The sequence below is a fragment of the Artemia sp. Qi Xiang Cuo genome, chromosome 4 (genome assembly GCF_049724085.1).
Source record: "Artemia sp. Qi Xiang Cuo chromosome 4, ASM4972408v1, whole genome shotgun sequence".
NCBI lineage: Eukaryota > Metazoa > Arthropoda > Branchiopoda > Anostraca > Artemiidae > Artemia > Artemia sp. Qi Xiang Cuo.
Window position 1 is genome coordinate 34,720,644 of NC_142797.1, and position 26,885 is coordinate 34,747,528.

The window sequence follows — 26,885 nt, forward strand, 5'->3', positions numbered from 1 at the left end:
TTATTTGGAAACCTTTTCGCGCGCTAAGATCAAAACGTCTGCCCATGAATCAATTCTCTTGTTAGAAACAACAAATTAATGTCCCTTTCGTGAATCAATTCTCTTTAGAACAACAAATTAATTCCCCTTTCGTGTCAATCAATCAATCATGACATCATCTGTCAGACTTTAAACTTTGTCTCGGAGACTTTTCTCTTTGGAAATGTAAAGACATTAATTAACTTCGCGCCGGAGACAATTTGATTAATGACTGATAGCACATGTGTTTCCCGGAAACTCGTAACATCTGCCCGTGAATCAATTCTCTATAGATACAACAAATTAATTCCACTTTCATAAATCACATCAATTCTCTTTAGAATAACAAAGTCATTCCCCTTTCGTGTCAATCAATCAAACATGACATCATCTGTCAGACATTAATTAACTTCCCCGGAAAGTGTTCTCTTTAGAACTACAAAGACATTAATAAACTTCGCGCCGGAGACAATTTGATTAATGACTGATAGCACATGTGTTTCCCGGAAACTCGTAACATCTGGCTTGAACAACAACAAGAAGGAAGTGTCAAAGTTCCTGTTTTTCCATTCTCACTGACAAAATCCATAAAACCATCAAATAATCAACACACATAACCATCCATAAAACCATCCATAAATGTGACAAACTTTCTTTTTTTTCATTCTAACTGACACAGTACATAAAACACTAAATACATGTTAAAACGTTCCTGTATTTACATACTCACTGACAAAATCCATAAAACCATCAAATAATCAACACACATAACCATCCATAAAACCATCCATAAATGTGACAAACTGTCTGTTTTTTCATTCTCACTGACAAAGTCCATAAAACCATCAAATAATCAACACACATAACCATCCAAGAAAACATCCATAAATGTGACAAAATTCCTGTTTTTTCATTCTCACTGACAAAATCCATAAAACCATCAAATAATCACCACACATAACCATCCATAAAACCATCCATAAATGTGACAAACTGTCTGTTTTTTCATTCTCACTGACAAAGTCCATAAAACCATCAATAAATGTGACAAACTTTCTGTTTTTTCATTCTCACTGACAAAGCCCATAAACCATCCATAAATGTGACATAATTCCTGTTTTTCAAATTCTCACTGACAAAGTCCATAAACCACGTGGTTCTCGTGTCAATATATGGTGTTAAAAAAAGTTGTAGGTGGCAGCAGGGGTGAGCAATGGCAAATTCCTGTTTTTTCATTCTCACTGAGAAAACCATAAAACAGACATGAATTGCTGTTGACATCCTTAAATGTGACATAGTTCCTGTTTTTTCAAATTCTCACTGACAAAAACCATGAAAACAGACATAGATGTGAGAAAATTCATGTTTTTCAAATTCTCACTGACAAAAACCATAAAACATCCATAATTTGATGTTGACAACCGAGAAAAACATCAAATAAATCGAACAACACACATAACCATCCATGAAAACAACCATAAATGCGACAAAATTCATGTTTTTCCAAGTGAGAAAAATTCTGTTTTTCATTCTCACTGAGAAAACCATAAACCACGTGGTCCTGTTCGGAGTAGCACCCCCCACTCTACTATAAACCTAATTAAAGTATGTAAACAGTTTTAGGTAAACGATGTCTTGTAGATAATTTTTTGTAAATCGTAATGGAATGTGTGTTATTGGTTGTTTTTTTCTGTCTGATTGTTCATTAAGGTTAAATTAATTGTTACGGTTTAAATCTATATCATCGCTTGAGGCAACATTTTCTTTGAGAATATTTACAATAAGAAATTAAATTGGAATTAACTTGATTAAGTGCCGCAAATTTATCCAGCAGCTGGATAAATTGCCGCAAATAACATACAACTTTTTGTGATAAATAATTTGTTAAAGCGATGGAACTAAAAAGAGTATTTGAAAAATAGACTTTTAAAAGTAAATTAACAAGTAATGTACCACGTTTCTATTGTTCTGTTATTTCGGTTCTTTTCATTTAACTCTCGTTTAATTTTGACAGTTTTGTTCCCAACTATTTCGTACTAATTTCGTTGGTTTTTCCTTTATTTAAAGAGTTAGGATTTCTTGTAAAGATCCTACTTTATGTTCTATCTATATTTACTTGAAAAACTATGTAATATAGGTTCTTCATCCGTTAGAAGTAAAAAAAAAAATCTTTTTGAACTATAGAAAGTTAATAGCATTAACTAATAGTAAGAAAATATCATACCTGTTTAACGTCGTCATCAGAAGGAATTAGACTGCGATTGGCACGTTTTTGTCTGTTTAAGAGTCTGTTTACTTTTGATTGTATATCATCCAAATTGGGAAGTGCCGGTAAAGCAGGTAAAGATTTTGTTGCTCCCTTATTTTGGGCCAGTCCAAATCCCAGAAAAGCAGCTCCTGCTGCAACTATTGCAGCTAGTCCAAACCCAACTGGGGGAGTTTGTCTTGTGAGCTGCTGTTCTTGACGACGTATATAATTGTATGCGTCATTAAGGGCCACCATGTCTATTTCGTCCTCCGTCGTTGTATCTTTTCTATCAAGGTATTCTCTTGCAAAGTTTTTATCGTCTGCTAGTTTCTCTAAAAGTTTCCGCAGCTCAGGATTTTTCTGGTATAATTCTATGTAATACTGTAGCATATCAGCGTCAATTGGGGTATCAAAGCGTGTTAGCGCTATTAGTGATTCGTCTATTTGAGATTGCAAGTTTTTTTGGTGGCGTTCATTGTCGTAAACGGAATTTCTAAGGTTAGATTTTTTTTTACCGAGACCAAAGAAAGGCCTGCGAGGTGAAGGACGCCTTCTAGTTGGAGCTGGTCTTCTAAATCTGGGGGGTGGAGGCAGTCTAGCTGGGAAAGGTGGCCTTTCTGTTGGATCATCGAGTTGGTCGTTTATCGAAGTTTTGTGATTTTTCATGTTCTCGTCTTCATATATATTCACATTACCATAATCGTCAGAATTTCTCAAAAGTGGTGGTTCTGTCGATGTGTAGTAGCTTTTCGCTTTTGTTTTTTTCTTCCTTCTAACAGGTGTAACTGAATAGGTTTCTTCGGGTTTACCACTCCATATATCAGGTCTCAATTGCGTTATCTGGTCGTTAAAATAGTCAACAAACTGGTCATTTCGGTCAATTTTCGCTTTAACTCTTCTTCTTCTTGGTTTCGTAGTTGTAAATTGTTCATACACCTCGTGCACTTCACTTTCCTCACTATTATACTTGTGATTTCTTTTATTTAGCTTAGTATCTTCAATGTAACGATTTATCGGTTCGTAATTGGGGTTCTCTGTGCTTCTCATGTATTCAATTATTTTCTGAACATCATCCAAGGTTGAGGCTGGTGGTTTAGATGGTGTTTTTATGGAATTATAATAACTCATCCATAGCTGGGCCTCTATGTTTGAAACTAAGATTGCCGATGCTAATAGCACAGCTAATATTACATTCATTTCCTGAAAAAAAAAGATGGATAAGCGCTCAATAATCCTTTAAATACAACTGAAGTAGTCATAGGCAGCGCTATCGCGCTGCCTAAGTAAAGAAGGATACCGCTTCAGTTTATTATTTTTTTTCTCTCTAGGCCACTTCGTATGAAAGGAATTGTCTTTGTGAAGGAAAAGTTTTGGAGCTCTAGTGCCATTTTTAAGATTAAAAAGTGATTGCAGGACAACCAGTCGTCCTTGCTTTTTTTTTAGCTGCCCTCCCCACAAAGATATCAGATCAAAACTTTAAGATAACTATTTTGTTCAAAATAGTCAAATGTCCAATACTTTGGCTCTTGAGATGACATGACCCGCCAGAGCCCCTGGGCAAAGGCTGTAAGTTATGAAAGCTGCCAATAGTTTAGATATAGGGTTTTTTATTGGGAAGGGGGGGGGCATGTTTGATCCGGGGTATCTAGAATGGCTGTGGATATTAAGGTGGAATTTTCAGGGAATGTTGAGGACATGTTGAACTAAATCAAAACTATGTACATTCTTGTTGTCAAAAGAGTGTATTATTTTATCTCGGGAACGGCTGAGGGTATTTAGTCGAAACTTTTAGGGCTACTGCTACTAGTACTGCGACTACTTCTGACTGTGACTGTGATTACTTATGGCTGTTACTGTGACTACTTCTGACTGCGACTGTAACTAGTTGCGACTACTGGCGAATGCGACTGTGACAACTTGCTACTGTGATTGCGACTACAACTGTGAATGTAACAGCGACTACTTGTAACTTCGAGTGCAACTGCTACTACTGTTTATACTACTGTGATTAGGACTGCGTCTATGATTTTTGCTTCCATTGCTACTATTGCTACTGCTATTATTGAGCTAAATTTAAAGAGTTTAAGTGCTTTCAGGTTGTCAAAATAGTATAGATGCAATACCTCAGTAACAAAATAGGGTGTTGATTTGAAACTTTCAGGGAAGTTCTAGGGGATATAAAACTAATGTAAAAGACACTATGTGTGTCCAAGGTTGTCAAAAGGGCGTATCTGCAACATCTCAGGAACGGATAAAGGTTAAGATGAAACTTTGATGGAATGTCTAAGGGGATTTCGAACTAAATCAAAACACACTGTGTGTATGCAGATTGTCAAAAAGGCGTATAAGCAATATCTAAAAAAAAGGAAAACAATCTGGAATTTATCGAAGACAGTGAAATTTGTCACTGTCTTATATAATTTCCCTATTGTTTTACTTTTTTTGTTTTTATGATGGAAAGGCAGTGTGGTCTTCGTCGGTATTTACAGCAATATCTCAGAAACGGACTAGGGTATTGAGTTGAAACTTTCAGGGATACTACTGCTACTACTACTATTACTACTTTTGCGACTACTTGCGATTGTGAATCTAACTAATTGCAACAATGACTGCGACTACTTGTGACTCCGAATAGCTACGACTGTGACTGCAACTACTTGCAACTGTGGCTGCTCGTGACTGTGACTACTTGCGACTGGAATGGCGACTACCTGTGGCTGCCACTGCTACTACTACTACTACGATTTCAACCGTGAATAGCTTCTTGTACTGCTGCTACTACTACTATTACTACTATTGTACTATATCAATGAATTTAAGAGCACCCAGATTGTCAAAATGGCATAGTTCCGATATCATATGAACAGAATAAGACATGAACTTGAAACTTTCAGAAAAAATTCAGGGGATATAACACTATCAGAAGACACTGTGCGTCCAGGTATTCATAAGGACGTCTGTTTCATATTGCAGGAACAGATAAGGGTTATGTTGGAACTTTCAGGGAATGTTAAGAGAGATGTTGAACCAAATCGAAATACACCATATGGATGCAGGTTGTGAAAGGGGCGTATTTGCAATATCTCAGAAACTGCTGAGGGTATTTAATTGAAACTTTCAGGGCTACTACTACTATTTATACTCCTACTACTACTACTGTGACTGCTACTACTACTACTAATACTATGGCTACTTAGAATTGGGAGAGCGACTATTTGCCACTGCGATCACTTGTGACTGCGGCTACTTGCGACTCTGACTCCGACTACTTCTGATTGTGAGTACTTGCGACGGTGACTGCGACTGCTTTTCGTGCTCCTACGGATACTGTTACAGCTGCTACTACTGTCGAACCAAATCAAAGAGCTTAAGTGCATCCAGGTTATTAAAATGAGACAGGTGCAATATCTAGGGAATTTGAGGGGGATGTAAAACTAAGTCAACACTGTGTGTAACAGGTTGTCAAAACGGTGTCTGTGCAGTATCATAGGCAGCGCAATAGCGCTGACTAAGTAAAGAACGATGTTGGCGCAATGTATTATTTTTTAAACTTAAAAAACTTAAAAAAGGGCTCCTTCGATTGGAAATTAGAAGGGTTTGTGCCCTTTTTAACAGCCGAAAGTGACTGGAAGACAACTAACACCCCTTTCACACTCACAATTTCCCCAAACACATCCGATCAAAATTCTGAGATAGCCATTTTGTTCAAAGTACTTAAAAAATCCAGAAATTATGTTTTTGGGGATGACACTCCCCCGCAGCCGTCAGGGTAAGGGTTGTAAGTTATGTCCTTGGGGCATATAAGTTTTTTTTTATTATTATAGAAAGGGTTGTCGTAGAAACTTCGAAAAGGAATCATTCGATTGGAAATTGAAACGGCTAGTGCCCGTTTTAATAGTCGAAATTGATTGGATGGCAAGTAACCCCCCTCTAATGCCCACCATTTCCCCAAGCACATCCAATAAAATTTTGAGATAGCCATTTTGTTCAACGTAAATTATGGGTTGTAAATTATGCTCTGGGGCATATAAGGTTTTTATAGAAAGCGTTGTCGTAGAAACTTCAAAAAGGGCTCATTCGATTGGAAATTGAAAGGGCTAGTGCCCTTTTTAATAGCCGGAAGTGATTGGAGGGCAACTAACCCTCCTATCACGACCACTATTTCCCCAAACATGTCCAAGCAAAATTTTGAGATAGCAATTTTCTTCAACGTAGTTGAAAGTTCTGGAAATTAGGTCTTGAGGATGACAACCCCCCAGCCCTCAGGGCAAGATATGTAAGTTATGCCCTGGGGGCATATAAGGTTTTTATTGAACCCAAAACGAACAGAAATTACAATAAATAACCGAGTCAAACTCAAAACGAACAGAAACATGAGGTGGGCTCAAAACCCCTATGCAATCCCAAGGCCAGAACATAATTTGCACTTTACTGAAAAAAAAATAAAAATGAATGTGCATTGTCAGTTTAATATACCTATACTGATATTTAGTAATCAAAATTTTAATATTATTTGATTTATTAAAGTTATAAAAGTAAAAACATTTATTTTTTTTCAGTAAAGTGCAAATTATGTTCTGGTCTCGGGATGGCATAGGGGTTTTGAGCCCTACTCATGTTAATTTCTGCTCGTTTTGGATTTCATTTATTTATCGATACTGATTTGTGGTAGTTTCACGCTTGGTAGATTATTTTATTTTATTTTTGCTCATTTTTGGTTTAATTGAGTTCTTTGCTTTTCTATGAAAAACTTATTTTGTGGAAAAAGTTTTTTTAATTAACTTCTATTCGTTCTATATTGCCATAGTCTTTTTAGGAGAATGTAAAACTAAGTCAATACAGTGTGTATCAATGGTTGTCAAAACGGCGTCTGTGCAGTATCATAGGCAGCGCAATTGCGCTGCCTAAGTAAAGAACGATATTGGCACAATGTATTATTTTTTAAACTAAAAAAAAACTTAAAAAAGAAGCTTAAAAAAGGGCTCATTCGATTGGAAATTAGAAGGGCTTGTGCCCTTTTTAATAGTCGAAAGTGATTGAAGGATAAATAACACCCCTCTCACACCCACCATTTCCCCAAACACATCCAATCAAAATTTTGAGATAGCCATTTTGTTTGACGTAGCTATAAAGTCCGGAAATATGTTTTTGGGGACGACACTCCCCCGCAGCCGTCAGGGTAAGGGTTGTAAGTTATGTCCTTGGGGCATATAAAGTTTTTTTTTATTATCATAGAAAGAGTTGTCGTAGAAACTTCAAAAAGGAATCATTCGATTGGAAATTGAAAGGGCTAGTGCCCTTTTTAATATTCGTAATTAGTTTGAGGGCAAGTAACCCCCCTCTAACGCCCACCATTTCCCCAAACATATCCAATCAAAATTTTGAGATAGCAATTTTCTTCAACGTAAATTATGGGTTGTAAATTATGCCCTGGGGCAAATAAGGGTCTTATAGATAACACTATTACGTAAACTCTAATATGAACTCATTCAATTGGAAAGTGAGATGCCTAATGCCTTTTTTAACAGTCAAAAACTATTGAAGAGCAACTAATCCCCTTCTTCCACGCACCATTTCCCCAAACACATCCAATCAAAATTTTGAGATAGCAATTTTCTTCAACATAGTTAAAAGTTCTGGAAATTAGGTCTTTGAGGATGATAACCCCCCCCCCCCCAGTCCTCAGGGCAAGATATGTAAGTTATGCCCTGGGGCATATAAGGTTTTTATTGTACCCAAAACGAACAGAAATTACAATAAATAACCGAGTCAAACTCAAAACGAGCAGAAACATGAGTAGGGCTCAAAACCCCTATGCCATCCCAAGGCCAGAACATAATTTTCCCTTTACTGAAAAAAAAATGAATGTGTATTGTCAGTTTAATATACCTATACTGATATTTAGTAATCAAAATATTAATATTATTTGATTTATTAAAGTTATAAAAGTAAAAACATTTATATTTTTTCAGTAAAGTACAAATTATGTTCTGGCCTCGGGATGGCATAGGGGTTTTGAGCCCTACTCATGTTAATTTCTGCTCGTTTTGAGTTTGACTCGGTTATTTATTGTAATTTCTGTTCTTTTTGGGTTTCATTTATTTACCGATGCTGATTTGTGGTAGTTTCACGCTTGGTGGATTTTTTTATTTTATTTTTGCTCAATTTTGGCTTAATGGGGTTCTTTACTTTTCTTTGAAAAATTTATCTTGTGGAAAAAGTTTTTTTAATTAATCTCAGGAATAACCAAGGGTAATACGTAGGAACTTTCAGGGCATATTATTGAGGATATTGAACTAAATAAAAAAGACACTATGTGCATCCAAAGTTGTCAAAAGCGCGTATCTGCGATACTCCATGACCGGCTAGGGTTATTAAGCTAAAACTTTCAGAGTATGTTGGTGGGGGGATGTTGAACTAAATCAAAAGAAACTGTGTATTCTGGTCGTCAAACAGACATGTCTGCAATATATGTAGAATGGCTAAGGTTATTAAGTTAAAACTTTCATGGCATTTTAAGGATATGTTGAGCTAAATCAAATGACACTATGTGCATCCAGTTGGCCAAAAGGACATATCTGCACTATGCTAGAAACGACTAAGGGTATTAAGTTGAAACTTTGAATGCATGTTGAGGGGGATGTTGAACTAATTCAAGAGACCCTTTGTGCATCCAAGGTTGTCAAAAGTGTGTATCTTTCATATCTCAGGAACAGGTGAGGGAATTAAGTTGAAACTTTCAGTGTATGTTGATAGCGGTTGTCGATTGATATTTTTCTATACTCAAGGTTCTAACATGATCGGGGTCAGAATTCTTTTAGCCCCTACAAGCCCAAAGATTACGCAGATTTTCAATCCATAGTATTTGAATAATATTACCTGTACCCATCCATTCAAAGTTCTGTACAAATATTATTACGATTTGTTGCAATTTTTTTCAAAAATATAAATGGTAAGGCAGAATCTTAGTTTTAAGGAGAAAAAATAAAGATTGAAAAATATTCTTTTGTTAACGGATAAAAAAAGTTTGTCGATTAAAAACGAACAAAAATTAATTTAAGAAAAACTTCTTCTATAAAAGACGTTTTTCAAGAAAAGTAAAGAGATACATTAAAACAAAGACGAGCAGAAACAAATTCAAATACCAAGTCAAGCTTAAAAAGAACCTAAATCGCTATCAACAAGTAAATAAACCTCTAAAAAAACAAAAATCAAAATAAATAACCAAGTAAAACTTAAAACGATATAAATTACCACAAACAGTAGTAGGTCTAATACTCCACACGCCGTCTAAAGACCAGAACGTCATTAGGTATAACTTTTAGTTAAGACGAATTATATTCAGACACAAAAAGAGTGGGGTTTGAGTGTGGCCGGAAGTCTCATTCTTATAAAGGGGTCATTACTGCACGTTTTAAGGTTTTATGTTGCTAATTGATGAAAGAAATGCTGACAGGGAGCTTAGACAAGATTCAAATTAAAGATTTTTGGTTTTTTATACAAAGAGGAAATTTAATTATATATATTCTATTTAAGGGTGAACGTGCGGAATTCTGCAATAAAAATCATGCTGCTTCTTGATTACCTCTTGTTTGTCAGGTCTTAGACATGCAAGGTCAAATCTAAGGGTTGATATAAAAGGTCCGAGATTAGAAAAGACCGAGCTCTTTTTATCAAGGATATGCTCAAAAAATGATTGTTCGAAAAAAATGTCGCCTTACCTGGTGAAAGTGAAAGAGGGGGGATGGAAAAATGAAGAGCTTCTATTTTGTTTAATAAATATTAGAAAAAAGAAATGTGTTTTTCTTGTAAATAATAATAAAATGTTATTTCTTTTGCGGCTTGTAGTTTAGAAAACAGTCTTTGCTAGTAATTTTAGGCACATAAAGGATGGAAAATGTCAAAGACTCTGGTTAGTTGTTACTTTTCAAAAATTAACTTCTCTTCATAATTCCACTATAAAACCTGGAACCCAAGTTTTTTTTTTTTTTTTTTTTAATTAAAAGCTGTCAATCAAACAATTCGTGTAAACGAACTGTAAATAAAGAGTGACTCATACTAACAGGAATTAAACTGAAAAAAAGAATTTTGTTGACAATATTCAGGTCAAAAGAATTGGCTTCTTATGCTGATTCCAAATATGTAAAATTGATTAAATTTAAAGTTATTCGCCAAAAGATATGAACCTGAGAATGTTCGCCTAATTTGGCACAAATGGGACCCCTTTTAAAAAAGGGGGCAGTCTTGATGGAGTTGCATCATTTAAATTCAGGGTATTAGAGTCCCGTGGCAGATGTTCCAAGATCCCTACGATCTACGGAGATGCCAGTTGTTTATGATTTCTGAAAAATTGGTTTCTACCCATAATTCAAATGTAAAACCAGGAACTGCCATTTTTTTTTTTTTTTTTAATTTAGGTATTTTCCGCTTCTGCGGTTGAATCAATAGTCTTCCGAGATAGCGTTTGCCTGATTTTTCATGCGTGTTTATTTTTCTTGGTACTTTTAAGTAAGAATACTGATGAAAAAAATTAACCTAAAAATCCACCTGAGCTTTGGACACAAAAGTTTAAATGTTATTTTTAAAACTAAGTTTAGTGTATCTGGGGCTTTAAAAAAAAAGAAAATATGCCTAATTTTACCTCGTACTCTACTTGGAAAATGGAATGTTTTCTGTCGTTTTTCTTTTACAAAACTCATTTTATCTTAAAAATGAGCTATGTTTTAGATAGTTCTGAGAAATTCTTTTTCAATATGCTGTTTTAATATCACGTTTGCACTATTAACTTGAAGCATACGTCTTTCATCAATGCCCGAAACTCTTTTCTATGTCTACCCCAAGTCGCGTTATCAAGAGCTCTGGTTCTTAGGGACTACCAGCAATCACACCTGCGTACACCAAAAGAGAGAAAATGTCACTCCCAAAGTTTTGCCCGATGTATCCCTTCTCCATCGAAAATTGAAAAAAACCTAGCATAAAAGAAGTTCTGTTGCTTATAGATCCTCTACTGGTTCTTTTTTTTCACTCATACCTGCCTCACAAGTAGAAATTGTACCGTTTCTCGTGGAGTACTGCTATGCAAAAACCGTGGTCGATTTAACATACGGATTGCCCGTATCCTTCTTAGTCTATATTCTGCTTCTAGAAATGTATGCATACTTGTAATTTCTTCTTTACCTCAGGTTTTAAGGTGTGCGTTCTCTTAAAGTAGACCAAATTTACTACCATAAGCTACCAACATCCAAAAAGGTGTCCGAAGATGATCACAAAGTTTTTTTAATGGGTGTTGCTTCAGAGATGTGCATTTTGAGCTCTAAGTGTCGGATTTTGGACACTTGATTTTTTTTTTTTTTTTTTCATAATATTTACATAGAGTTGGAGGTCCTTTGGACCAACATTAATAAGAAAAGACCCTCTTCTCACTCATGCGTGTTTATTTACAATGTTTCTTCTTTTTCACTAACTAAACTTTGGCTATAATTTCAACTTTCTCTCCGGAGGGGAACTCATAGTTTTAGGTATGGTGTTGTTGCTTTTTTTTCAATTATGGGGATATTTTCAACTTCTGTTTTTTTATGTTGACCAGAGTTGCCCCCCCCCCCAAAAAAAAAAAATTAACGGAAAATGTGTGGCCTGGACCCATTTACAAAAATCGCTTGATTTGTTATTCAAAATAATGGAGTCTGTCAATTAGACCCATTTGGATTCTGAGCAGCAACAAGGATATCAGATGTGACCCTCTTTCGGTCACTCGCGGATATATTTGCTGCAGTCAAAACTTCACCTTAAAGTCGGAATGCTGAAAGCGAAAATTGTACTATCGATTTCCATTTCCGTGGTACCATCATCCCCTTGAATAACAATTCCGTGGTAATCCAGCAAAATTGAAACTTAGTTTAGTTTAAATATGCACTGTCCTGGATGTTAACTAGTCTTCTAAAATGCCACTTACCTTATGTGTCCTATTACTTTTATCCTTCTTATATCTGTTGGATTTAATCGAAATACATTTATTCAGTGTTTCAACATAGCAGCTTGATTTAATTCTTCACCCAACTACTCATCACCAAGCTCATCCTGCGTTTGATAGAAACCAAATCAAATTTGCTTCAAACTAACGGTATGAACGCTTTAAAAACACATATGGGTGTCCAGTATGAATAGCTTAACATAGATTCTTTTTTTTTTTTTTTTTATAAAATAATTTGTGCGTGATAGTGAGAGTAGAAAGGCATAATTTAATTGTTTAACGGGTATCATTTTAAATGCTATTAGTTTATGCTTCACTTACTTTATTATTGGAAAAAACTCATTGATTAGTTGTGTGTTAAAAGTCGGCTGCTCAGTCATGTGATGTGATGTTGATACACAGTACGTCCAAAAGTAAAGAGGAATTTTCCGATTTAGCCAATATTTTGTTTTGTAACCTATTAGGCATAATACGCGGGAGATACATGGTACCTATTTAGTTTGTATTTGGTTGATTTTTTGGGTTAATCTGATATTTTGTATTATGAATAATACTGTTGTATCTGTTTTCACTGTCTAATAAATGGACTTATCCCCATTTGAACCTTTATTTGTTCGTCATAGAAAGGCAATTTCGTCTTGGAAAAGAATACCTAACTTAAGGTATTACGTCGAAAATACGTTGTATTTATGGGAAGATTTGACCAATCAAATATATAACTATAAATTCAAAAAAAATTCCTTTGCAATTAGAAGACGAAGAAGATGTTGCCACCTTCACTAGAAATTTAACTTACATTAAAGCAATATTAAAGAAGAAAATTCAAACTCAAGATATTGGATGAACCCAGGTACTCAACTTTCTAATACATATCTAGTGAGTGAACCGACAGTAACTATATTGTGCAGTACAAACATATTAACTCTAGTTGTGATTCCTTAATATTTCTGCCGGTGGCGCCTGTTGCATATTTGGTCGAAATATCCAGACTTTTCTATCTGTTTTCACTATCTAATAAATGTACTTATCCCCATTTGAACGTTTATTTGTTCATCATAGAAAGGCAGTGTGGTCTTTGAAAAAAAATAACTAATTGAAGGTATTACGTCAAAAATATGAACAATACAAGTTTTTTTTATTTATTGGAACCATTGAAAAAAAATACTTTTTTTTTCACCTCCTTTCAGAGCACGAAGTAGCCTACGCAAATGGGAAATTTCGGCCCGTGGCTTCTCCTGAAATCTCGAAGTTTTTGCTGTAATTTCTAATACTTTTCAACCCCCCCCCCCCTCCCCGAAACGAATTCTTGAGTGTGGACTTTATGAAGGGCTTTAGTACTTGATCTCTGGGTCATACTGATAGCACCGCATGTCCTCGCCTGCTCGTTGCAACGAGATCTTTGAATGTTCTGTTCTTTTCTACTCTTTAATCAAAGCTTTACCGCCTTGAATTTAAAGTTATTTTTGGTTTGTCTGTTAACTTTTGCCGCACAAATCACGTGTAAGTCTTTCTGAGCCCTTAATGCCCTGTCTTAATCCTCTCGTTTGAAACTTTGACATCGTATCGCAGTAAAAAAAACGCAGTAAATGTTTTTATGTGTGAGCTACACAATTGTATTGACTTAGGACTCCTACGCCTGCCGCATGATTGGCGGCATAGAGAGTGTCGCAACTCGCGATGACCAAAATACAAGCTCATCCATAGCACAATATCTTTGATTGTATTCATCGGACTGAACTTGTGATTTAATTGAATGAAATTAATGATATGTCGCTCTAATGCAAATTATATCTTATTAAACAAAGAATCTGTGGGGTGACTGGAAAGAGAAAGAAAATATCCATAGCATGTACCCTTTGTTTGAAGGCCGTTGAAAAGACGTTTTGCCCTGTTCCCTCGAACACAAAATTACAAGTCTCCTTATCCCCCCTCCGAAAAAAAAGAAGAGGATAGTTTCAACTCAATTCCCTGACGTTGGATACAGGAGAATATACTTTTGATACAAAACAGGTTGTACTACAAAATAGTGGGGTGTTCCCATTTGAGCGCTTTCCCATTTGAGCGCCACGGAATTTTGTTCCATTTGAGCGCCATGGAATTTTGTTCCCATTTGAGCGCCACGGAGTACCATTTGAGCGCCAAACCCAAAATTGTGATTTTGCGGTGGATGAAGCGTGGTTTGCTGCCACATTGACCTGTAGAAATATTTATTGCCACGAAGACAACGAACAAAACTGAGGATTTTATTGGGTCAATGGTTGTGAAAATAACTTCCATTTATAGTATTATAAACTAAGTAAATATATATAGTATTTATGTATACCATATATATTTACTACTAAAGGTATATACAGGTACTTATGCATTATGCGGTATCCACCGCTATATACTGTATGAGGAAAACAGACATGAAGACCCGTCGGTAAATTTTTCGCAGTTGATATTATTGACATAAGAATAAAGTAAACATACCACTCGATACCTTTTTTATGCTCTTTCCAAATAGAATAATCATTTTTTCTGATATGAATTTTACCCCCACCCCTATATATACCAATTCAGGGTATATATTTGCACATTAGGGGGGGGGGTAAATTTTATTTCTGATGTTAATGGGAGGTAAGTTTAAAATTTACCCCCACCCCCCTAATGTGCAAATATATACCCTGGATTGGTATACATAGGGGTGGGGGTAAAATTCATTTCCGACAAAAATGATTATTATATTTGGAAAGAGCCTAAAAAGGCATCGAGTGGTGTGTTTACTTTATTCGTAAGTCAATAATATGATTTGCGAAAAATTTACCTGATCACCTAGCTATATCACCTAACATACGCAAAATATTATCGGGCGCTCAAATGGCACACAACTTAACTAATTAAAATACGGCGCGAAAATGGGAAATTCCCATTTGCGCGCCATGGCGCTCAAATGGGAAAGCGCTCAAATGGGATACACCCAAAATAGTATATACTCACTAAACTGCGAATGAAATTCGTCACCTATTAATGAAAGCTGCTGACCTGTGCGATCTCTTCAAACTTATATGCATAACTCGCTTGCCTTCCGGGTTTCAGGTATATAAAAAAAATGAAGAAAAAGTAGAACATACGCCCCCTTTGGTATCGGGAACCAACGGAATTCTTAAACTATAAAAAATATCCCGAGAATATGCTTGTTCTTTAGAGTTAGACTTCAGCTACCTTTTGTATTACGCACGCGTGGGGTTATGTTACTCAGTTTTATTCTTATTTTAGAATTCTGTCTAAAAGCAAGTTTAATTTTAACTTTGGTTGCCCTAATGCAGTCTTTCCAGTATCACATCTGTAAAAAGTGATCCTGAACATATACTCCAAACATCTCTTTCTGTTGTTTTAGTTGTTGTTTTTTTCTTTCTTTTTTTACTACTCTTTCGTATAAATTTATTTTGTTTTGTGTCTAAAAAAAAACATATACTAATTTAGGTACCCTATTAACTGAGGTATTACTTGCTCTCATCAACCCTTTATGTGCTCCGCCAGTTTGTAGAAAAACACTATTAAGATTATTAAACTGTGGCGCTAAGTGCTGTCATTTTCTTGCGGTTTACCGATTTTACAGGTGTTTCACCAAACTCTCATTCTAAATTGATGTAAATGATCAGCCACTCGGTAAAAATGGATCTCCACTCCCTCCACCAAGCATTTTGGGTGTTGATGTTCTATCTACTAGTATTTTATCATATACAAACTTCAGGGAGCCGGCGTTCTCCCCCGGGTAATTCACCCCCCCCCCCATGAAAATTTCCTCATACGTAAAATTGATTAGCCGCAGAGAAAGTACAAAATAGGTACACGAAGGGGATCTTGGGGATGAGGAAGGGGCAGTCCCCCTTCTATATGAATAAATTCTGCTAATTTTGCTAATGTTACTCTTTACTTTCAAAATAACCGCGTAAACTAGAAATATTCCCAGAAATCAAAGAGGGATTAAATATCAATTTCCAACTACACCCCTGCTCCCTCCTTAGAACTAATTCTGTATTTTACTTGAAGGCTCAATGAGAGTTACGGCTTAAGGAGGTTTTTGCATTAAAATGCACCTTTTGAGGCATCTGCCCTCCTTCAAAGTTTATTTGACCAGCCTTCCCATAAAAACCTTATATCTTAACAATGGGCCACTTGCATAGTTTACAGTCCTTGCCCCGGGGGCTGGAAAGGGTTTTGTCAGACCCGGAGGCATGGTTATTTTGAACAAAATTGCTATCTCAAAATTTTGATCGGATGCGTACGGGGAAAATAGAAGAGAATAATTCAGGGGGAATATTCCGGGGGGGGGGGCTAGATCACAAACTTCAATAGATTATAACCTAAGTTCTTAATAGCTAGACAACTCTGTTGACGGAAATTAAAGATTCAGTTTAAATACAGTCCAAAAGTACCACCAATTTGTGTGATTTATGCCTATGTATAGATATTTTATTATAATTTTGCAATCTTTCAGGTGTCGAAGGAGGTGAAACAGCTTGTAAGTTAGCCAGAAAATGGGCTTACAATGTCAAAAAAATTCCCAATAATCAGGCAAAAATCATTTTTGCCGAGGGAAACTTTTGGGGTAGGACTTTGGCGGCTATATCTAGCTCAACGGATCCAAGCAGCTATGAAGGCTTTGGTCCCTTCTTACCCGGATACGAAATAGTTCCCTATAACGATCTTGCTGCCCTTGAAGTAAGTAAAACATTCGAGTATTGGAGTGGGCATTACTTAGTGTACACTACATATGCTGAACCATTTAGTGATAGCTTCTGTGTCTATGAAAAATAATGAGAATAGTGACCTGCATCGCAAAAAGACAATTTCGACATGGTGATGGGCCAAAATGGGGTGTTACTGAATGTTCTATGTCGTAGCAGCAGTTGAGTTTAGTGTAGAAAGGCGCGTATCCATGATTTTTTGGAGGGAGTTGCCCAATATCTTAAAAATGCAAGTTTCATGCAAAACCTAGCAAAGTTTGATGTGAAACAGATTCTATCTCAGTAATCACGAGTCCCACTTTGATAGTATCGGTGGGTGGATTGGGAAATGTTCTTCTAAAGTTAATATATTGAACAAAAAAGTATTTTGTCTACAATCCAAATTCGTGAAACCTAGTTTTCGGGTAATTATTCTATTACAAATTTTGATAGTTGCCCTACTTATTCTGAGAAAAATTTTATGTGGCCTACAACTCCTTTTGCTATTATTGCTTTTGTTTGTGTTTTTTTTAAGTTAGGTTCAGTAAATAATCAGTTCTTCATTCATAGTTGATGATTGATAGTTTTTGATGCATCTGTTGTGTTGATAGAAAGCATAATTACTTCCTACATCCGTTACCACTGCCGCCCATAGCATACTTTTCATAAAGGAGCAGCATTAAAACTTTAAACGGACAGAAATTATTCCGTATGTGAGGGGGCTGCCTCCTCCTCAATCCTTCCCTATTCAAGCTAAAGTTTTTTAGTACTTTTACAAGAGCTTCTTATTCTAATTAAACGTTCCTTGTGTTTCAGGAGTCGTTCATAAAGGATTGGGAGGGGGATAAACCTTTCTCAATAAATCTTAACTGTGTACAGTTAAGAGTTAATCAAGTGCTTTAACGCTAAAACTTGTTAAACAAATATAATTGGACTTGTTCAGATTGTCTTGTGAAAAGCTCTGTTTTTTATTCCGGTCAATTACAAAAATGTCAGTTGTTCTACAAATCAAAATTGACAGGCGAAATTTTCATTAAATGGGACATTTCTGTAGTTTGCACAAATTTGACACGCTTCAATGAAAAAATTCGAGGTTTTGAAAACTTTTTTTTGTAAGTGATCTGTTCACAGGCTAAATCGATTGCTATTTTTTCTTCTTTTTATATTTAAATGTCAGTGTTAAAGTGCTAGATTTACCACTACATTCGTATGATTGTCATTTAATTCTTTACAGATAAGTATTAATTAAAAAAAAATTCTTATAGCCAGTTTGGTCTAATCATCTTTCAAATATCCTTTCAGCCAATTTTCAAATGGACACATTCTATATGTTTAAATTTGAAATAAGCCATGAACATTTGGGTGGTTCAATTTTCCTGTGCTATGATTTTCATGGTAGCTGGCGTTTACCCCCCCCCCTCCCCGGCGTTGACCCCCCCCCCCCGGAAAATACCCGCGGTGTTTACCCCCCCCCCCCCCCGTGGAAAATAATGGTTTTCAAATTTACGAATTGTATTTGAGTTTTTTTTCAGTAGGGGGAAGAAATTTTGGTACTTGTGTATTATACGCCACTCACTCAAGTTTACGCTGTGTAAAAATCGAGAACATAACGGTTTCTTCGTTAGTTTCTTTCAGCTTAGCGTGATACAAGACAAAGACAAGTAATTTGGGCTATATATTTGCACATAAGAGGCGGGGGGGGGAGTAAAGCCTTTGGACAGTTTAAAGTCAGAAAACAATTCCTATTTCCTAATATACAGAATAATTGTACCTAACACATTTTGCATGAAGACCCGCTATACTTTACCCTCCCCCCCCCTACTGTGCAAATATATAGCCCAATTTTGTTTCTAAAGTAACGAAGAAACTAACGAAGAAACCGGATTATTCTCGAGTTTTACACATCATAAACTTGAGTGAGTGGCGTATAATACACAAGTGCCGGAATTTTTCATGGGGAGAGAGCTGGATTTTTCGGTATTATTTAAAAGCGATAAGAAAATTAGATTAAAAGAAAACAAATTTTTTCAACTGGAAGTAAGGAGCAGCATCAAAACTTGAAACGAACAGAAATTATTACGTGTATGAAAGGAGTTGCCCCTTGCACAAGACCTTGCTTTTAGGGGGGGGGTAAAGTATGGAGGCTCTGTATGCAAAATGTGTTAGGTACAATTATTCTGCATACTAAGAAATAAAAATTGTTTTCTGACTTTAAACTGTCCAAATACTTTACACACACACCCCCCCCTTATGTGCAAATATATGACCCAAATTGTATATTTCCCATCTATTCTGTCACTTGTCTTTGTCTTGTCTCACGCTAAACTGAAAGAAACTAACGAAGAAACCAGTTTGTTCTCGAGTTTTACAAAGCGTAAACTTGAGTGAGTGGCGTATAATACACAAGTAGGCTACCAAAATTCCTTCCCCCAACAGAAAATAAAAAACAAAACTCAAATACAATTCTCAAATTTGGAAGGTCTTTTTTCCACGGGGGGGGGGGGTATTCCTGGGGGTAAATGCATAGAACCAATTTTCATGTGTCTTTGTTTATATCCATTTTCTCATTAATATAAAATGTAAATATGTCAAATTTCAGGAGGTTTATATTATATTTAGGATTGCACACTTTGATCACTTTTGTATCATCTGGTCGAATTTCTACTGTCGAAGTTACATTGTACTAGTGGGCTTCCCATGTCTTTCTTTCATCACCTGCTGGTGATTAAACTTTAAAAGGGGAAAGAAAAAAGAAATCTGGATGCTAAAAAAGGTTCTTCTAGTTGGTCGAGGTTCTTTAAGTCCTTAGTAAGTCGAGTTTTTAGGACCTCGGCTATCTTCGAAGTAGTTGTAATTTTAGTTATGTTTACCATTACAAGGAATTGAAACTGACACTTTCAAATGCTTCCAAATCCACCAGTGCTAAACTGTGGAAAGTGTGGAGAAAAGCAAATGTCCTTAAGCTTCCTAATCCCTTAAGCGAATTTCATGGAGATTGAGAAACGATCTGATATGTAAATGGTCAACCCTAATACAGTAAACTAATTGAGTTATTGATCTCCCGGTCGAAGGTCCTTTACCCTTGTCCTGACCCCATATTTTAGAATGAGTCCATCACAAGAGTTAAGTTCAGTTAACCTCATGATCTTTCTTGGAGTGCCCGCGTTGATCGGATCTGATGCTTCTGTGGTAGAAAACTGGGGGTAATGTTTCGCTCTCAAAGCTTTATTCCCTCAGCTGTGATTTCCCGTATGTGCAAGTCCTGCCTAAGACCTATTTCCGAATATGGCAGCCCGGTTTGTGGCAAGGCTTCCTAAACGCACTTGGTAACTTTCAAGAGGATTCTGAATAGGACAAGTAGTACTGCTACTGCCAAACCAACTGCCACCTTTAAATAAAGGGTTTGATCGACTTCGTTAGTCGTTTTCTACAAGTACACTGACTTAGCTGCCTCTGAAGAGAATTCTCTCGTTGTGCCACCATTTGTCAAGGTGATATAGAATACACTTTGAGATACAGCTCGCTCCGACTACCTGAAAAAAGAAATGCCTGGGAAAGAGCACTTGAAAAACAACGTTGCTCTGCGTGCAACGTGGAGTATCAACCTGGAATCGTCCCCTCGACGAAGTTGTTCTATCAAATCCATCTGTTGTTTTCTGGAAGCAAAGGCTGCGGAAGTGCATAAAACCTAGTGATATTAGTAAACAAAAGACTGGTGGTATCTTGAGCATTCTATAAGTATCGAGTTCCACAAAATATTTCAATAAAAAAGAGACTAGCCAAAGCTCGAAGTGTCTAGAGGTAACCTGTCGTAATATTTGTAAGCTTCTTAATACAGGCTTAAACCAGATAATTATATTCTAAAATATATGTTTTTTTATCATTGCAATTAGAAAGGAGTCTTAATAATTTTCTTCAGTGTGTGAAGTTCCTTTTGGACATACCTCTGTATGCTAAGAATGGTTGCTAATTTACATCAGGGTATCCGCTTCGAAGCATTGTAAGTCAATGACTAAAAAAACAAAAAAAAGCCATTGGTGAAAAATAAAAATTACTGTCAATATTAATCTGTCATTGAAAAAAAAAATAACCCGACTTTTAGGAAGCCGCGTCTTAGGAGCTGAATTCAGGAGGCAACTTAGATAATTTGGAGCTCCAAATGGCAATCCTCATAAAATTTTGTTTGTTATAAATCTGCAGCTAAAAGAAAGTTTATTTTGTGTAGGTATTTTTTGGAGGACATGCCCAAGATGTAGCCTTTCAAACTATAAAGTATTTTAGTACTAATATTTTACAAAGGCAAGCTTCAGAAGCCAAAATTCTCATGAGTATCAGTAAAATAAAAGAATTATTTAAGAAAAGTTTTGAAAGTCCGAAACCCCATAAAATTCTCTACCCAAGGGTTCATATATTATGCATTCAAGGAGCAACAGGGGAGGCGGTTGTTAGTATAACTTTAAAATTTTAATTGGCATCCCTATAAAATTTTGCATGGTTAGAATCTGTAAGAATGAAAAAAAAATCAGGCATAAAATTAGCTTTTAAAGCTTGCACCTTTAAAAATTTACAAGTATTAGAGGGTTGAAATGAACGATTTGAGGCAGAAAGTCGAGCAGCTTCCTAAAGGTTTTCAGTCAAAAGCTACTTCGTTTTCGTTATACTTATATTCTAAATATGTGATTATGTATTAGAGATGCCATTTGGAATTGTGAAGCAGCCTTCAGATGTGCCCTGACGGGGATGTGTGTCTCCTACAAAGCATGCTATCTTTTGCTATTATTCTTATTCTTATGGATGGACACGCAAAACTAGTTCGAGGTTCAGGCCATAGGGGCCAATTGCTTCTACACCCAAATAGCCCCTGGGCTATTGGTGCCCCTTCGGTGTAGTACTCTCAGATAGGGCTTGCGTATCTTTTATTCCACTTTGTATAATAGCTTTTCTAATGTGAACATGTCCACCTTTGTTTTTGCCCATCCCTAGGACTCCACTCACCAGCTTTAGACCGGCTTGGGCAGGCAACGCTCGGCCGGAGGAGAAAGTCATACATCACCCACCAGCCACCAGCGGCAACTAGCACCTGATCCTCAGAATTTTTTTTTTTTTATACCGCTGATAAAGAATGATTTTTTTGTTTGTCAAAAAATTTGTTACTTATTTGGAAAAGTCTGTATCTACAGACTTTTAAAACATTAGAGTAGCAACCCTGTATGTTTTATTGTTTTAATACTATATAGATTTGTCTTTATAGTATTTCAGTTCTTTGAGTCCTTACGTTTTAGTTCTTGTCTTGTATTTGAGGAAACATTCCTAATCTAACTTCCTTGTATCTCTAGGCATCATTCAGAGACTCGAATGTCTGTGCATTTATGGTGGAACCAATTCAGGGAGAAGCTGGCGTTGTTGTCCCCGATGAAGGTTACCTAAAGGGTATCAGAGACCTTTGCACAAAATATAATGTGCTTTGGATTGCAGATGAAGTTCAAACTGGCCTTTGCCGAACTGGAAAATGGCTCGCAGTTGATTATGAAAATGTCCGACCTGATATCGTTGTCCTTGGAAAAGCCCTTTCTGGTGGTGTATTACCGGTATTACTAAAATTGATATTGTATTTATTTCTTTTCTTCCTCCTTTTCCGTTCCTAATATAGTAGATAAAAGAGTCTGTTTAATAGAAGAGTACCTAAATACGTAATTATACGGTAGTTATTATCAATAATATGCGCTAGACCAGTGTTGTCAACCTTTTATAGGTTATACTTAGGGAAAATGACAGACAAATCTTCATTTTGTCTATGGCAATGTAAATGTAAATGATGAAATTTTTGAAACGTTTTATTTATTGTTGGATTTATTTTACCAATTCCTTCTGTTCATAACCAACATCCTTCTGTTCATAAAGAAATGGCAAGAAATATAATTTATAGTCTAAAGTGTAGAATTAGAAATTAAGTTGTGAAATGGCTGCAAAATTCTGTAAAAAAGCTATTGGAAACCCGGAAATTATACCTTTGAGCAGGACTCCCCCCCCCCACCGTATTAAGCGCAAGGGTTAGAAGTTATGCCCTGGGGGCATATAAGTTTTTATTGAAATCTTTGTCGTAAAAACTTGAAAAAGGGCTCATTCGATTGGAAATTCAAATGTCTAGGGCCCTTTTTAATAGTCGAAAGTGATTTGAGGGCAACTAGCCCCCCTCTCCTCGCCCACTATTTCCCCAAACACATCCGATCAAAATTTTTAGAGAGCCATTTTGTTCAGTGTTGTGGATTTCCAGATAGAAATTATGTATATGCATTGCCGTAGATAAAAGAGTCCGTTTAATAGAAGAGTACCTAAATACGTAATTATACGGTAGTTATTATCAATAATATGCGCTAGACCAGTGTTGTCAACCTTTTATAGGTTATACTTAGGGAAAATGACAGACAAAATCTTCATTTTGTCTATGGCAATATAAATGTAAATGATGAAATTTTTGAAACGTTTTATTTATTGTTGGATTTATTTTACCAATTGTAATATAAATATCCTTCTGTTCATAAAGAAATGGCAAGAAATATAATTTATAATCTAAAGTGTAGAATTAGAAATTAAGTTGTGAAATGGCTGCAAAATTCTGTAAAAAAGCTATTGGAAACCCGGAAATTTGAATCAAAACTTGCCAATGTAGTCATGGTGGAACTTTGTATCTGATCTTTCTTGTATCTACTTTTAATTATTGCTTCTAAATTTTTCTATTTGTTAGTTATGATTTTATTATATGTTTACTCTTCTTTTTTTACATTTAAGCCTTATATTCCCTGTTAAAAATTTGTTTTTTCTTAAGTTTCTGCGGTGCTACTTTATTTATATTTTAACTTAAATTGACAATTTTGTTATCATTCGTTTGGTGCTATTCTGCTTTGTCCATCTACCGAATTACATTTTTGAAATTTGCCCTGCATTTTATTCAGATAAAAAGACTTCAGACACATGCAGAAATTGGACATTTTTTAATTTTTAAGAGCAAGTTTTGATCGAGATTGCAGAGGTAGCTAGAAACCTAGTAAGAGACAATCACGTCCCATACTAGGAAATACAATAACTCATAACTCCTAAAAATAGAATAAGATCAAAACAAGAACTATCTTATTAGAATTGCCTTGGCCGATGCCCCTATATAGGAAACTTGTCGTTCCTTGGCTTAAATAACAAGCAAAACCTATTGGCTTGAAAAACAAGAAAAGTGGGGGAAACTACGATATTCTGCATCGAAGGCATTTTTATTTCCGTTTTTTTCCTCAGCAGCTAGAGGGGCAGTGGAACATCATAGAGAGCTTTTTAATGGTTCACTTTAAAGGAAATTGATTTAAAAACCTTTTGTAATTAACAAAACAAATTTTTAAAATACATGGGGATGGAGGAGGAGCGTGCGTAGCTGTGTTGGCCTCAGGCGGTTTGATGCTGTGGTGAGTTGTTAGTAGCAGTAGTAATAGTACTGGAGTAGCAAATGTTGTTGAGATCGTCTTGCATACGAAGATAAAAATAGGATTTTCATAGGCAGCGCGGCCTAAGTAAAGAACGTAACTGGCAAAATATGTTATTTTTTTTTCTCCATACCTGGGTACTTCGTATTGAAGGAGTTGTTGTAAAAACTTCAAAAAAGCCTTATTCATTTAGAAGTCGGAGTAGCTAGCGCCCTTTTTAGTAGTCAAAAGTGATTGGAGGGTAACTTACCCCCCCCCCCCACGCCCATCATTCCCCCAAACACATCCAATCAAAATGTTGAGATAGCCAATTTGTTCAGCGTAGTTGATTTCCAGATATAAAATATCTTTTTGAGGAGGACACTCCCCCTCAACCCTCCGGGCAAGGTTTTTAAGTTATGCCCTGGGGGCATATAAGGTTTTATAGAAGGCGTTGTCGTAGAAACTTCAAAAAAGGGTCATTCGATTTGAAATTCAAAGGGCTAGTGCCCGTTTTAATAGTTGAAATTGATTGGAGGGCAACTAGCCCCCTCTCACGCCCATTATTCCCCGAAACATATCCAATAAAAATTTTGAGATAGCCATTTTGTTCAGCGTAGTTGATTTCCAGATAGAAAATATGTTTGTGAGAACCTCGGGGCAAGGATTTTAAGTTATACCCTGGGGGCATATAAGGTTTTTTTTATAGAAGGCGTTGTCCTAGAAACTTCAAAACAGGCTCGATCGATTGGAAATTCAAAGGGCTAGTACCCTTTTTAATGGTCGAAAGTAATTGGAGGGCAACTAACCCCCCTCTCACGCCCTTTTCCCCAAACACATCCATTCAAAATTTTGAAATAGCCATTTTATTCAACGTAGTTTTAAGTTCTGTAATTTAGGTCTTTGAGGGTGACAACCCCCTCACAGCCCTCACGACAAGGGTTGTAAGTTGTGCCCTGGGGGCATATAAAGCTTTTATAGAACGCGTTGTCTTAGAAACATCAAAAAGGGCTCATTCGATTAGAAATTGAAATGGCTAGTGCCCTTTTTAATAGTCGAAAGTAATAGGAAGGCAACTAACACCCCTTTCACGCCCACCATTTCCCCAACAACATCAAATCAAAATTTTGGGATAGCCATTTTGTTCCACGCAGTTAAATGTCAGGAAATTATACCTTTGAGCTGGACACTCCCCCCCCCCCCCAATCTTCAGGGCAAGGGTTATAAGTTATTCCCTGGGGGCATATATGTTTTTATTGAAATCTTTGTCGTAGAAACTTGAAAAAGGGTTCATTCGATTTGAAATTCAAAGGTTTAGTGCCTTTTTTGATAGTCGAAAGGTATGTGAGGGCAACTAGCCCCCCTCTTTCGCCCACCTTTTCCCCAAACACATCTAATCAAAATTTTTAAATAGCCATTTTGTGCAGTGTTGTGGATTTCCATATAGAAATTATTTTTTTGAGGAGGACACTCCCCCACAGCCCTTGGGGCAAGGGTTGTAAGTTATGTCCTGGGGGTATATAAGGTTTTTTATTGAACGTGTCGTAGAAACTTAAAAAAGGGCTCATTCGATTGGAAATTTAAATGGCTAGTGCCCTTTTTAATAGACGAAAGTGATTGGAAGGCAACTAACACCCCTTCCAACCCCATCATTTCCCCAAACATACCCAATCAAAATTTTTAGATAGCCTTTTCGTTCCACGCAGTTTAAAGTTCAAGAAATTATACCTTTGAGCAGAATACTCCCCCCACAGTCTTCAGGGCAAGGGTTATAAGTTATGCCCTTGGGGCATATAAGGTTTTTATTGAAATCTTTGTCGCAAAAACTTGAAAAAGGGCTCATTCGATTGGAAATTCAAAGGGCTAGTGCCCTTTTTAATAGTCGAAAGTGATTTGAGGGCAACTAACCCCACTCTCACGCCCACCTTTTCCCTTAACACATCCAATCAAAATATTTAGATAGCCATTTTATTCAACGTAATTGAAAGTTTTGGAAATTATATCTTTAAGTATGACAACCTATCCCCCCACAACCCTCAGGCGAAGGGTTTTAAGTTAAACCCTGGGACCATGTAAGGTTTTTTTAAAAAGCGATGCTTTAAACAAATAAAAAAGGGCTCATTAAATTGCAAAATGAAAGGTATAGTGCCCTGTTAATAGTCGAAAGTGATTGAAGGGCAACTAACACCCCTTCTCACGCCAACCATTTACCCAAACACATCCAATCAAAATTTTGAGATATCCATTTTTTTACATGCAGTTTAAAGTTTATGAAATTATACCTTTGAGCAGGACACTCCCCCCCCCCCCACAGTCTTCAGGGCAAGGGTTATAAGTTATGCCCTGGGGGCGTATAAGTTTTCATTGAACTCTTTCTCGTAGAAACTTGAAAAAGGGCTCATTCGATTGGAAATTAAAAGGTCTAGTGCCCTTTTTAATAGTCGAAAGTGATTTGAGGGCAACTAACCCCCCTCTCGCCCACCTTTTCCCCA

General features: G+C 36.3%; 2 protein-coding genes across 2 annotated transcripts in view; one reads left to right on the forward strand and one right to left on the reverse strand.

Annotated features, from left to right (window-relative positions):
• LOC148953043 (uncharacterized) overlaps positions 1-12,362 on the reverse strand; it is an 80,362-nt gene extending 68,000 nt beyond the window's left edge. Inside the window, exons 1-2 of the mRNA XM_089088254.1 lie at positions 12,219-12,362; positions 2,243-3,466 (exon numbers count right to left, since the gene is read on the reverse strand). Coding sequence (XP_088944380.1) covers positions 2,243-3,463 — 1,221 coding nt within the window. The 5' untranslated portion in view covers positions 3,464-3,466; positions 12,219-12,362. The remainder of the gene's footprint in view (positions 1-2,242; positions 3,467-12,218) is intronic.
• Oat (Ornithine aminotransferase precursor) overlaps positions 1-26,885 on the forward strand; it is a 164,276-nt gene that overhangs the window by 107,276 nt on the left and 30,115 nt on the right. The window contains exons 4-5 of the mRNA XM_089088252.1: positions 16,720-16,943; positions 22,285-22,536. Coding sequence (XP_088944378.1) covers positions 16,720-16,943; positions 22,285-22,536 — 476 coding nt within the window. The remainder of the gene's footprint in view (positions 1-16,719; positions 16,944-22,284; positions 22,537-26,885) is intronic.